At 48.9% G+C, this 14,486-nt stretch overlaps 1 protein-coding gene across 1 annotated transcript in view; it reads right to left on the reverse strand.

The window, feature by feature from the left end:
• Positions 1–14,486, reverse strand: part of CUL9 (cullin 9) — a 443,484-nt gene that overhangs the window by 353,636 nt on the left and 75,362 nt on the right. The window contains exon 6 of the mRNA XM_086948773.1: positions 348–538. Within this exon, the coding sequence (XP_086804899.1) occupies positions 348–538 (191 nt within the window). The remainder of the gene's footprint in view (positions 1–347; positions 539–14,486) is intronic.

Raw genomic sequence — 14,486 nt, forward strand, 5'->3', positions numbered from 1 at the left:
AATGAAGCTTTGTACCCACTGACAAATAACCACAAACATGTACATTCACCCTACACTCAATATTCCCCAGCAGGGATACCCTACTTTTGTGTCAACCTACAGTGATCATTACAATTGTCGCAATATATTCACACTGAAGGAATCACGGGATAACATGCAACGTTGTTCTTTAGGTTAGAGAGAGAACCAAGTACTGTGTATTGTCTGAAAGTTCTATAAAATTCCGATGCATCTGAAATGACAAAAAGTGCAACTCTACACACATGCTTTCCTGATTCCAAGTGAACTTGTTACAGGCTTATCATGCACAAATGAGAAGCAGCCGCGCTTCACAGCACGATGCTTACCTGCTCGTCCTCGTTTCTTCGAATGATGCTGTTGACTTCCAGCTGTTCTTGAGGTTCCAGCTTCTTTATAAAGTACAAGAGCTCCCACCACTCGGACTGGCTGAGCTTCCCAGACTCCTCACTCAAGCTGTCCATCAGGTAGGGCATGTTGTAGAGTCCACCAAAGGGCTTGTAGTAAAAGGTCTGCGACACTGTGGAGGACACAAGCGAATACACTGTGACAAATAAAAATCTACTAGACATAAACTGATTGTTCAGCCGATAAGGTAACGGAAATAACACAGACTAAGACTCTCAACGAGTTTGTGGAGACAACACTCCATGAACTGAAACTTTCACGCTTGAACCCCCAGACTGCCCGCAATAAACACCGTCCTGATAAAGATTACAAGGTTTGTCTCTTCAACTATTCCATTCATCATGGCACTTGTAGAGCACATAGCTCCCCATCGGCCTCCCAGATTTAAACTGGAATAGACTCATGTGAAAGGAAATAAAAGCAGCGTGGCCAATGATCATACTGTTTGCTACATAGTAAGAGCCAAAGGTAATGTTGACAAAATAAAACCTAACTACAGGTCACTGAAAGTTAGTAAATGTCAGTTTGGAGTCCTTCGTCAGCATTCAAACCCCCTACAGACGTGTCTTCCGAATCTGCTGCTGATCAGCAAATGCACAAATAGTGTGCTCTTTGAATATAGCCATTGCAATGGTAGGAAAATAAACAGGCTATGGTGTACACTTCTCTGTTCAAAGCTCTGCGGGTAGAAAGGTGGGTCGCTGCGACTGCAGGAGGCTTGAGAGGCCACAAGAAGTGGCTAATCATAAGCATGCCCCTTCTCACATGAACATGTTGTTTTATTTCCAGAATGTTCTCAAAAGTAAATTTCATGAAGTCAGAGGGACATGCATATTGTTCAGTGCTTTAGCATTTTGCATGTCGAGTTGGCATTTTCCATTTTTTCTGTGGGGAGCAGGTCTACACGACAGTACACTCTAAGAATTGAAAACCTGTTGCAGCACCCCAGAATCGAAATGAAATTGGTACTTGCCTGAGAAGAGGTTCTCAATGCACCAATCTGTTCTTTCTGAATACCAGGCGCATGTTGCACTGCCACAGACCTCATCAAACATATAACAAGAAGAGGGCCCCTGAAAACTAATATACCAGCAGGACTAGGGGAAATAAACCAATCTAATAAAAGAACAAACCCTGCCGTGAAAATGGATGAAAAAAATACCTTAAATCATACATTAGAATGCACAAAAATATAGCCCAAAAAGAAAGCACGCCAAATCTCATAACTCAAATCATTCTCATGAGATTGAAAACATCAAATATATTCCTTCTGTTAACACACAGAAATTGTGTATTGATTTTTATATAGTATAAAAAATTGAACAAACTACAGAATGCAATATTTACATTAGTGTTAAGTAATAACAAATCAGTGTACTTCAAAATTTCAGCTACTTTTTGGCCCTAGGTTCCTCCGTTTAAAGGGTCTCAAGTTGTATAAGTATCCTGGTCTGAAAGATTTTAAAATAAGTGCTGATGCGCGTTTCGAGGCAGAGCTCTCTCCGAGGTCAACCTTCTTTAGGGCGCAGGAGAAATAAATATGAATAAAGCCACCAGCGAAAACCGGGAAAGGTCCACGGGGGAGTTAACCAGTTTCACCAACTCCAGCAGATCTGGCCGTGTTATAGAGCACACCAATCAGATTTGGTGTAAGACAACAATGGAAAATCTCTTCCTTTTCAGATTCCCTCTTGCGGCCGCGGGGTGTGCAGCCCGCGGTGTGGTCCCGAAGCCCTCGTAATCATGTGCCAACACCTCTCTGAGCAGATAGCGAGGGAGTGACCAAAAAATACCCAGAGTAATGCAGTGGTCCCAGCTAAAGCCCCACAAGGGGGTTCACACCTCCCAAGAAAAGGCATGAGAACGAGGTTGACAAGGACACTTTCGAGTGCCTCAAACACATTCTTGGCCCACCCCTCGCCTCATGACAACCCCTGTGGGTCTGGAGACCCTACCTACCACAGTACTCCTGACCCAGATGGTGACAGTAGCAACAAGGATGAGGAAGCAGCCACATCTAGGCCCTGGCGCTCGTCTTTCTGATCCTACCCCTGCACCCCAGGGTGCTTTCGTATATGCTGGATCCCAATGAGATTATACACCCCGCGTCCGCTGAATGGGTGCCAGGTGAGAAAGAGGCCAACTATTTAGCTCAGTAGCTCTGCAAAATTTTAGAAAACAAGGCCTGCAATAGTGTTAGGGTGGAGTGCCCCATCCCTCTCTGGGAGAGACGGTAACCCTTACCCCGGACATAGATCCAAAGATGGCAACATTCCTTGTGAAATTCAACAAAGATACAAAGAAAGGCATTAACAGGTCCTGGCGTTCGTGCCAGGACAACCTGCCAGATGCAATTTGCCACAGGACTAAGATCTTGGATACAGCCAAGGAGGCTAAGGCCTCAGGATCCTTGATAGCACCAGATGTACTTTCTAACTGGGCCTGGCGGGAAATTGTGTTCTTTGTTAAGTCAAATTGTGCGCTTTTCACCGAGCGGCGTCGTTCCCTTTTAATTAAGGTGGATCCCAAGTTGGGGATCTGGCCTCCTCAGAGTCGGGAGCTGTTGCGCAAAAATTGCGATATTAAGGTCACTTGACAAGGCGCAATCCAATATAAAGCGAGTGTTCGCTACCTGCATTTTTCTCTGGGTACGGTGCCAAAAGGTGGAGAGAACCACCTGCCTACCCAGATTCTGCGGCCTTAGCTGCAACTTTAGTATTTGCGAAGTCCCTAGAACTCGTAAAAGTTTCAGAAGCACAGAAAATGACAGAAATAGCTTTGTTCGTCAACACAAGTATATAAACAAGTCACAATTGTTTCTTCAATCTGTTTATCTAAATCCCTTTGTGCAACGTACAGACCCTTCATGCTGGCTTACTCAAGGAAGCCGGCGTGAGGGGTCTGTACATTGCACAAAGGGTTTAGACGTTGTTTACAACCATATACTGGAGAGCGAGCGTCGTTATTTGGACATAACCACTTTTATTTCCCCACGCCAGAGGACCGTGTGGGTTGGAAATATCCCCACATGTTAACAATTACATATTGAAGACAATTGAGCCTTGAAAAAGTCGCGTGTATATCTAAACAGAAACGACTAAACATGTGTTGGCTTTCAATCGGTCACAGAACTTCCGTATGAGAAGAATCTACGAAAAGAATAAAAGATTGAAGAAACAATTGTGACTTATGTATATTATTTTTTTTTTGTCCTCATTTGCCACTATTTGTTAGGTATCAAAAGTTCCAAGTAACTAAGCCTGAGTAGAAAGATCTCGGCCTCTCTTGGTAAACAGGAGGTGTTTTTTAGAGAAACCAAAAACACGTACAGAATCTCACATTGTTCTGCCAGCTTGGCAACCGATGCCTTTTAGCAGGTGTTGGCCTCTCCAGCGACCGGCTAATTTTGGTGTTAATCATTGGACCTTCAAATAATTCAAAAAACATAAATATAATACGGAAAAAAAGATGAACAATTAGAAAAATCGAAGAAATCCTTGTGTATATACTTGTGTTGACATACAAAGCTACTGCTGTCAACCCCTAAAGGACAAGGCTCCGGGTGCGGCCAGTTTCAGACCAATCCACACTTTCCTACTTATACCCTACCAGAGGACAACTGTTTCGGGACCGTAGAGGATTCAAAGGAGCAAACAGCAATGCTGGAACAGTTAGGTGTTTTTCCGTCCACTCATAAGGATAGGGGGGTGTTTGGCACTTTTCCTTCCAGCGTGGGCAACTATTACTTCGGACACTTGGATCTTACAAACTGTGCATGGATTTCATATCAAGTTTTACAGGTTCCCTCATCCGGTCTCCCGTCCTTGCCCCATTTGTTTCTCCTTTAGAGATGCGGCACTCAGACTAAGTGCAGGCCCTCCTCCAGAAAGGGGCAATCTGTCACTCTGAGACACACCTCAACAGTTTCCCCCTCAACCTTTTCCTAGTCAACAAGTCCGACAGGGGATGCACACCAGTAATCAGCCTCCAAGACTTCAAGGACTGACTGGTATACCGCAAATTGAAACTGGAAGACATCCACCTTCTCAGAGATGTCTTGCTTTTGTCAGATTGGATGGTACAACAAATAATCAATGGGGAAGGATCACTTGTCCTGCATGAACCAGGGTATGCAAGAGAAAGGTGAAGTGACTCCGATAAAAAACCCTCATGCACGTGTTGGGAAGTGTGGGCAGCGGTATATCTTGATTCTCCGCTCTTCATACACGTGTGTGCATAATCATAGGGTTAGTTTTTGGTATCCAGCCTCCACCAGGAGGATCTTACCCATGGTAAAAACAGTAGTGACCCAGTGATGTGGACAGTGTTCAACCTGTTTCTTCTTAATGGTTTCAATATACCTGTAGTCGTTACTTCCGGGTAACAAGAGGCAGCTTCAGCGTAATGTGAGGCGCGAGGAGCGGAGCGCTAGCCCCCTCGAAGCCATTGTAATACCCGAAGGAGGTGTAAGTTCTCTACACTTCAGGTACATTGAGACCATTAAGAAGAAACAGGTTGATAATTTCCCTTTTCTCACACTTGTTTGCAATAGTACTGAATACTTGCGCACTCTCACTCACCACGAATGGTCCTGAAGAAAGCTCATAAGTCCGAATTCCGGCAAATGGGGCTGCAACATGTCGGCCATTTTTATTATTCACTAAATGCCAGCGCGTTATGAAATCCTAACCTTTTCAATAGAACGCACTATTTTTGGAGCATTCCCTTAGAGGGGCTACCCGAACCCAGAATTAATAAAGCTCAATATCTGGTTGTACGGGTATTTTTAATTGAACACTGTTCACATCACTGGGTCACTACTGTTTTTACCATGGGTAAGATCCTCCTGGTGGAGGCTGCATACCAAAAACTAACCCTATGATTATGCACAAACGTGTATGAAGAGCGGAGAATCAAGACATACCACTACCCACACTTCCCAACACGTGCATGAGGGTTTTTTATCGGAGACACTTCAACTTTCTCTTGCATACCCTGGTTCATGCAGGACAAGTGATCCTTCCCCATTGATTATTTGGATTACAATTAGGAAACTGAAGGATCAGTATTTCCTCCTCCCCCCTTTGATTAGCAAAAAAAAAAGATTGGATGGTACGCCAGACCTGAAGGATGCATACCCAAAAGTCCTACTGTTTCTCTCTCACCACCGGTCTCTGCAGTTCCTCTGGCGTTCCCAGATTTTCGAGTTAGTGACTCTTCCCTTTGGCCTGTCGTCCGCCTCCGGTGCTTCACAAAGGTTCTCAAACCGGCAATAGATTTCCTCAGGGTTTAGCTCATTGTCTACCTAGACGACATTCTCCTTCTGGCCCAGTGCCCCAAGAAACTAGCGTCCCTTCTTCAGACAGCGATCAACCTCTTGCAGGGCATGGGTTTTGTGATCAACAAAAAGAAATCTCTTCTGGTCCCATCCCAGTAGACTACCTTCTTAATTTTCGTCATCGACTCAACATCAGCATCTGAGCCTTCCCTCCTGGAAGATGGCAAAGATCCAGCACAGCATGAGCTCCGTCAAATGTTAGCCAAGTCCCACAAATCCCTCAGAAAGACAGCCCAGTTGGGGGGAGTTCTCCTCTTCAATCCAGGCCATCTTTACGGGTCCCTTGGACTAACGGGCCCTACAACTCCTCAAGGCACACCACCCATACAATCTTCAGTTCCACTCCAGATATGGTGATCGAGTCGGATGCCAGCCAGTTAGGCTGTGAAGCAAGGTGAGGGTAGTTCTCCATAGGAGGCAGTTGGTCACTGTAGGAAAGTGCCCCTTTTTGCATGATTGCCCCCCACTTTTTGCCTGATGTTGATGCTCTTGGACTATGTGTGCCCTGGGTTCCTGCGAACCAGGTACCCAGGGCCGATGTTCTTACCCTAAATCTACACTGTTGCACACCAGAATTGGCAACTCTATGGCCACATGTAAGTCCCTTGTAAAATGTACCATAGGTACCCAGGGCACTGTGACCAGGGAAGGCCTCTAAGGACTGCAGCACATATTGTGCCATCCTTAGAGGCCCTGTACCTTAACACTCGCACACTGCCTTTGCAGGCTGCGTGTTTTGGTGCAGAACAAAGTGAAGAGTCGACAAGGCACACATCCTTGTGGGCCATGCCTACAACTCCCTGCCTATGGCATGGGTCAGCCACCCCTCTACCTGGGTGCATTAAGCCACTGGTGAAGGTACAGGGCCATGAGCCCTGTACCCCTACAGTGTCTAAGTTCATTCTTAGACTCAATTAAGGGTCACGCATTTCTATTAAGTTCATTCTTAGACATTGTAAGTGCAGTGCTGCCATAAAGAGTATATGGTCTGGGAGTATGTCATTACGAGTTCCACAGCTCCATAATGGCTTTACTGAAAACGGGGACGTTTGATATCAAACTGCTCAGCACATTAAACCCACACTGATGCCAATGTGGGATTTAATGAAAAATGCACTCAGAGGGCATCTCAGAGATACCCCCCTGAAAAACAAGCGGACTCTCGTGTCCTGGCTGAGTAGTTGCTCGCCAGTTGCCACCCCCAGACATGTTTATGGACCCCTAGGTCTAAGGCCTGCCGCTCTAGGGGTTCTGAAACAAAGCACATCCTGGGTCGAGGTGCCAAGCCTCCTCCCCCGGGATGGGAAGGATCCACGATGGGGAAGCTTCAAAGGCATGCCGCCTTTGTAAGATGACCCCAGCCCTTTGCTGCTCCAGCAACTGGCCCCCACCAGTTCTGACCCCCACTTTGGGCAGGAGAATTGCCGGGAAAGCCAAGATAGGAGGAGAGGTGTGCAAACCTTTGGCAACCCCACCCCTCAGGTGGGGGAGGCGTGACCAAGCACAACTCTCAGTCCTCACCAGCTTTAAACACCAAGAAGTATTACTGCGGATTGGACTGGGTAGTAACACATGTCATCTGTCCCAGCAGCACCCCATACTTCAGGCAGTACTCTTCATAGCAGCATTCACCAAAGGTGTGCCTTGGGTTCTTGAGGGGATAACGTAGATGTAATCAGCACCAGAATGCATATCAAAGCAATGACAATTTTCGCAGCAGCCATTCTAGTCTTGTCCTAAATTGTAAGAGAGCAGCCAATCCTCAGGTCCCTACTGTAACCCTTCCTTCTCCTGGGTGCACAGATTCTTCTGGAAGTCAAAGGTGAACACCAGGCTTCCCAAGAATTGGCGGCGCGGGTCGAGGATGCAGAAGGGGGGGGAAGCCGCAACAACATCCGCCTGGTAGGATTGTGAGGGGTCCTCGATGGATGCCTTCCTCCCAGGTTGGCTCAAGGCGCTGTTGCCCTTCGAAGACATCTCTTCCCGCTTCATGATTGCACGGGCCCACTACGCTCTGACGAAAAAGCCGCCACTGGGGGAGCGCCCACGGCCCGTTATTGCCCGCCTTCTCAATTACGCTGACCGCGACGCCGTCCTTCGTTTTGCCAGGACGCATAAAGACAACATGATTTTTGAGTCTCATTCCATCATAGTCTTCCCGGAATACACCCGCATGGTCCAGCAGCAGCGCCAGTCCTTTGTTGCAGCCAAGCGGCGACTGCGTGAACTGAATTTATCCTATGCGCTGCTGTTCCCAGCCCACATGAAAGTGATCTACAATTCAAAAACATTCTTTTTTGATTCCCCAGAGGAGGTGTTTGCTTGGACGGATGAACAACGCAACTTTAAGCAGCATTCACCACCCAATATGGATTCAGGCTCTTCCCAGGGTTCACATAGGAGCGGCAGACAAGTGGGAGACGCAACTCATCTGCGAAACTAAACCAGCTCCTATTGGTGTACCCAGAACTGGACAAGTACTGCAGACTGAAGTAGCCATGGTGTCTCGGACATTTCTCACTCTGTTTTCCTCCTTAACTAGTTGGGTCACCGGCTGAGGCCACATGATGGAATTTCTTCCTCTTAGGGTCAGGGGTCTCTTATTTCCCTAGAGGGCGCAAGGCCTTACACGCCCTCACTGGTTTGAGTTACGATGGGTAATGTTGGGAGGGAGGGGATCCATTGGGGGAACCACCGGGGTCTTCACATTTGGGGGCCAAGACGAGATTCCACTGCGTCAGATACTCCATGTTCCAGGATGTATTGGGGTTGGTGGGAGGTCAGAGAGAGGGGAAGTTTGTTGAAGGTTTCTGCACAACGCACACACCACAGTCTCATACTTTCCGCATCACCTTTCGCACTACACCTTAAAGATTGGACATGACACCCACAGCAGGTGACGCTCCCCTGGGGGATCTTAACATCATATCCAGGAATGTACTGGGTCTATTGAATAAGGTCAAATGGGGGGCGGTACTTCACCTGGCAAAGCGTTACTCTGCAGACATCTTTTTATTACAGGAAACGCATTTACTAGGTAACAAGGCTCCATGTCTCTCTCGCTAGGGCTATGCCACAGTATACCATTCTGGCTTCTCAAGGGTGGCACGCGGTAGAGCCATACTCAGTCATCGTAGAGTTCCATTCCAGTCGGATCTGGGAGGCCGCTTCATGGTCGTTTCCGGTACTCTGGCTGGGGAACAGATCATGATTGGGAGTGTTTACACCCCACCACTCAGCCACACTTTTATTGATAGACTGCCGCAGCTGTGGGGGGATCTCCCGGGTGGCCTGACGATCCTCGGTGGGGACTGGAACGACATCATGACATCCCAGACACAAGTCCCTCTCCTGAGATCCCCTGGAGGTGATACATGTACCTCCCTCGAGGCGGTGGTTAAGGCCTTTGCCGATTTCTATGAGGCTCAATCCAGCAACCACGAGGGACTAGCCGAACCTCTCATAGATGCTTTTCTTTTAGATGCGCCCCCCCCTCCCAGACACCTCTCGGACGAACAGCGGGATGCCGTAGGCAAGCCCATCTCTCTAGACGAGTTACAGGCAGCCTTTTCCAATAAGGATCCGGGCCTGGCACCTGGCCAGGGCGGGTTCCCAAGCGATTTTGTGCACCCCCATATGGGGACCATTGGCCCACACTTACTTAAAGCCATACACATGCCTTCGGAACAGGGTATCCTGCCTCCAGACTGGTGACATGCCGAAATAGCGATCTTCCTTAAACCGGGTCGCCCTCCAGAAGATCCAGGTTTGTATCACCCCATATCTCTATTGAATTTTGAGCCGAAATTGCTAGGAAAAGTCCTGGCCGATCGCCTGCGCACTTGTATTCTGGACCTGGTACATCCAGATCAATCTGGCTTTATGCCACAACGCTCAACCAGGCCCACATTGCAGTAGCTGAGGCCCACCGCCTAGGACGCCCCGCGGCTGTCCTACTAGCGTACATCGATAAGGTGTTTGACTCACTGAGCTGGTCCTATCTTTTTTAACTCTTGGAAGCGGTTGACCTAGGGCCCTGTTTTCGTGCCTATGTAAAATTACCATATAAGGATCTTACGGCCACGGGGACCAGTGCTGCCCCCTTTCCCAGCTTTTTTTCGCCTTAGCTATAGAGCCATTGGCAGCGTGGGTGCGCCTGGACGTGGTGTTCTGGGGGTTGGATTGGTTGCCCGAATGCTCAGACAGGATTGCACTATATGCTGACGACGCATTATTCTTCATCTCCAACCCTTGGGTCACAGGGCCAAGGGTGCTTTAGATTTTGCAGGTCTTCGGAGAGACAACTGGACTATGTGCCAACCCATCCAAATCTGTTCTTTTCCCCATATGCGGTGAGCAGAGGAGTCAAGCTTGGGCCTCACAACTGATCGTCGCGGAAGAGAACCGGACGCTCAGCACTTCAGGTGACACATCCAGGTGGGGGACAGGGCTCTCAGCCCGATTCAGTTCTAGTGCCCGACGCTCATCGCTTCAGGTGACATATCAACAGTTTAGCAATTTATTACTGCTGTAACATGAGGGAGAGAATGGTGCCTGTGCAAATTTGGGAAATCTTCAGTAGGATACTGACTGACAGATGCCCCAACTGCTAGGATTAATGGAGATGTGCCAGTCCAGATCTTCGGATACTGGGAATCTGAATAAATAGACACAGGAGATGGACCATGCACGCACAGGGTTCAGGGTAGTGAACAACCATAGCCTTTTGGTATAGGATTGTTCCCCAATCATTTCAATAACCGTGACAGCCATTAGGATAAACACATCCAAATCAACAAAAGGTAAATGGTGAAGTAACCAAGAGGGAGTGTGGTGGCCAAGGTTCTGTGAGAGGGGAGCAGGCGCGAGTGCTTACTGGGATAGGAGACTTGGATAGATGGGGGGCAGGCCACAAGGAGGACCTAGCGGAGGTATGGGCTTTTTTCCGACGAGTGCATCTCCATCGCAAGGAGGTAGTGCAGGCATTGCTGTGCAGGGACTCCTTGTTATTCACTTGGAAGGACACACTGTTCAGCTCACACAGCACCGGGCTGTGCCTAGCGACATTCTACATGCCCATTGTTAGGTCGAGCTTGGGCAGCGCCTGCGCTGCTCTGCCAGGCATGCTGTATTCAGTATGGACTTGAAGCCACACCCACTCTCAGCCCATATGTATCATTGGTTTGTGTCATTGTCCTTCGTAAATGCTGGTTTCCGATTCGTTAATAGGCTTGTTAGTCCCTCCTTAGTACCACCTTGTTTTCATTTGTAACCTCCCATGAGGACTGGCCTTATTACTTCGGTTATTACACAGTACATCTTATTGAATCTGTAAGCACTATTTTCTTTAACGAGTTTCTCCTACTGCAGGCACAACATGCTTTCCTGCAACATTGAGCGTGCCATGCGCTCTTTCACTTTCCAAGCAGCCTGGGACAATGGCGTCCACTTCTTTGAAATGCAATAGGTCTCACATTTATAAGAGTTTGAGCTATTGCCATTGTAAATGATAATGCCTTTTATTTGTGTATTAATTATGAAAACAGATAAATAAAAGGCATTGTCATTTACAATCCCAATAGCTTAAACTCTTGCAAATGCGGGACCTACTGCATTGCAAATGCTTGTTCTCTTTATCGACAGTCTCAATTCGAAGCTGAACAGAGACAATAGGGTGAAACCTAAAAAAAAAAAACCCAGAGGCAAAAATACAACTTTACCACAACTTTTTTGTGAAAGCGATGAAATGCATTTTCGCAGCAATTTTTGACCTCTACATAATTTAGGTTTAAAGCATTTTTATTAAACAAAAGAAACATGGGGAAGGGAAGTAGGAGGTCAAGGTTACATACAGTACAATGAGTAAAAAAGGAGAGACATGTTGCAGCAGTTCTAGTTCGAAGGGGGGAGGTCGGTGGTCCAGGAGGGGAAGAGAAGGCATAAACTGTAAGGCAATAAGGCAGTGCGCACAACCCTCCTATAGTCCCCAACCTCCCACCCAAAGCTAAGCGCGAGTAGCGTCCTGCAACACAGTGAAACACAACGCAGTCCCTCCAAGCCCCCCGTCCCCAGGAAAAGGAAGAAAAAGAAAACAATACCCCAACATCCCCGTCCAGTAGCCCGTAATAGAAACATCCACCCCAAACAGCCTACCCCCATCCCCCAGTCCCCCCAACCCCATCCCTCTTAATCCGCTGGGGCCGCCGGTGGCGACAGCCTAAGAAGGCGCAGGTACCTCGGACATGTGAGCTCCCGAAATTCCGTGGACAGTAGTGCCAAGAAGGGGTGCCAGAGCTCCTCGAACTGATCTACATTTCCAGCCACTGTGAGCGACATCTTCTCCATACCCAGTACCTGCCAGAGTCTATGTAGCCAGCCAGTGATAGAGGGGGCAGTGGGGGTGCGCCAGTGGACAAGGATATTTTGAACCGCTGAGCCTAGCGCAATAGCAATCTGCCTACCCCTGCGGGACTTCAGCGGGTACATCAAGTCATTGGGAAGGCCTAGCAGGACGTATGCCGGGAAGCGCGGGAGTTCAATCTCAAAGTGTCTATCCACCTCATCTAGGACCTCTTTCCAATAAGCAGTCAGTACCGGGCACCCCCAAAGAATGTGCGATAGAGTACCTGTAGGAGAGTAGGGTCTGCAATCCTATGATCACCCAGATTTTTTGCTTTTGTTTCACTGGTTTACGACTTTCTCTGGCTGTGGGCCTGCCAATCAGACCCACAGCCTGGCTGTTCTCTTTCTAAATTACCTCATGTACCCTAGGTGCATCTACCAATTGGTACTGGGCCACCTTATCAGACCCTGTAACTCAGGGCATAGGTGTACCCAGGGCTGCCAGGGGCTGCAGCATGTATTATGCCACCCCTGGCTGGCCTCCTAAATTTGACACAACTGGCTGCATGACAGCTGGGGCAAAGTCGTGTAATCACCCTTTGCTGTAGGTGTAGTATACCTATACCTAACCCTAAAATGGACACACCGATTCCTATCAGTCACTCCTATGGCAGGCCTTGACAATCCTGAAGGCAGAGTGCTTGGAATCGTGTGAGATGGTGCTCTGGCATGAGCTGAGCCTGTCTGCAGCTTGCGGAATCAAGTCCTAATAGCTGTTCCATGATATCGCATACCATATACTCTTAAGTGCATTATAATCCTCGCGGTTAAATGCTATCTTTGGTATTGCTTTATCAAAACATGTCGAGTAAGGTGTCATACGAATTGGAATACTAACCCCTCGCCAATTCTGGCGACGGGGTTAGCATTCCACCCTTCTAGAGGGACACGACATGTATGTAACTGTGAACCCCGGTTAAAGTTAACTGAAGCCTCAGCTCCACAAATGGATGCTGCCACCACAGACACGAGTCTGACCCCCTGCAGCTGGGAGTCCTTCCAGCGAGGGGAGCCTGGACAAAGGGTTTCCTGTCAGGGGCGGTGCTAGCACCGTCCCAGACATGGTTTTGTGTATCCTGGGTAGGCAGGGCTTTACAGGAAGGTGACTGCTGAGTGGCACCCCGGTGCTCACTACGCATAGGCCGGTCTGAACCAGTTCCAGGGGCACACCAGCCCCTGGCCTGGGGAAGTCCGGCATGGCTGAGGGGTGTAACCACCCCCCACCTAGTCCCACCCATAGGCAGGACCTAGTCACCGGGTCAGCCCCCTTTTTTAGTATAAAGATGGGAGCGGGCCCCCTGTTAAAATTAGATCATCTTTGGAATCAAGATACCACTTTCTTCGAAAGGACTTCACGATTTCTTCTTCAAGATTCTCCCTTGTGGCTAAGGAGTAGTCACCCTGCATCAAGCGGGCACCATCCTAAAGAACACTGCGGTCTGCTGCAAGTCCTTCATCACGAATCCGACGACCCAGCTCGACGAGACCCGGCTTCCCTGGCACCTCTGACCTCTACTCACCTCTACAGCCAAGCTGAGAACCGTGAGTGCGACGAGACCTCAAGGGACCGACGATCGCCAAGACTGCACGACATCTTTACTGCAAGCCCACCGTGTCCTCCACTGGTGAGTGCTTTGGGGTCCGAGAAGCCCCGACCCTGCGCAGCTCCAGCACCCAAGATCAGCCTCCCTGCATCTCCACGATCTGCGTGGGGCCCTTCTGCTGTTTGCTGTGCACCGCGTTGTTTGGCTACTAGCCGGCTGGCTTGTGGCCTTCTGAACGACGCCCAACGACTTCACGACTGCTGGTCTGGTTGCCCCAGGCTGGCCCTTGCTTCCTTCTTCAAGAGAGGCACCCCGGACCCTCCTGGTCCACTCCAGACGCCATTTTAGGTCCACCGCGTGGGCTTGAATTTGCCAAGGCTTTGTTGCCCAATCCTGGGTCCAGCGACGCCGACAGCTTCTATCTTCGTGGGACAGCTCGATCCTCCATCCTGGTCGCCGACAACGCCTCCTGGTCCGTGAGATCTTCGAGTCAAGCGTCACCCACTCACCTTGTCGAGGTGGCTACCATCCGGTGCCCTCCTGGTGCCCACTGACTACTGGCTAGTAGTCTCGAACTTGGTCCCCTCTGCTTTCAGGTGTCATCTATCTTCGAGATCCAGGCTTGGATCCAACTGAACTTTCTCCACTGGTCACCGGCCAGCATCTTTTCTTCCGGCTCCTGGTCCGTCTACGAGGATTCCCGACGTCTTTTCAGACCTATGCAGCTGCAGCCCCTGGGCTAGGTAACTTCGGCATTTCGGTGCCCCAGCATAGCC

The sequence above is a fragment of the Lissotriton vulgaris genome, unplaced genomic scaffold (assembly GCF_964263255.1).
Source record: "Lissotriton vulgaris unplaced genomic scaffold, aLisVul1.2 SCAFFOLD_375, whole genome shotgun sequence".
NCBI lineage: Eukaryota > Metazoa > Chordata > Amphibia > Caudata > Salamandridae > Lissotriton > Lissotriton vulgaris.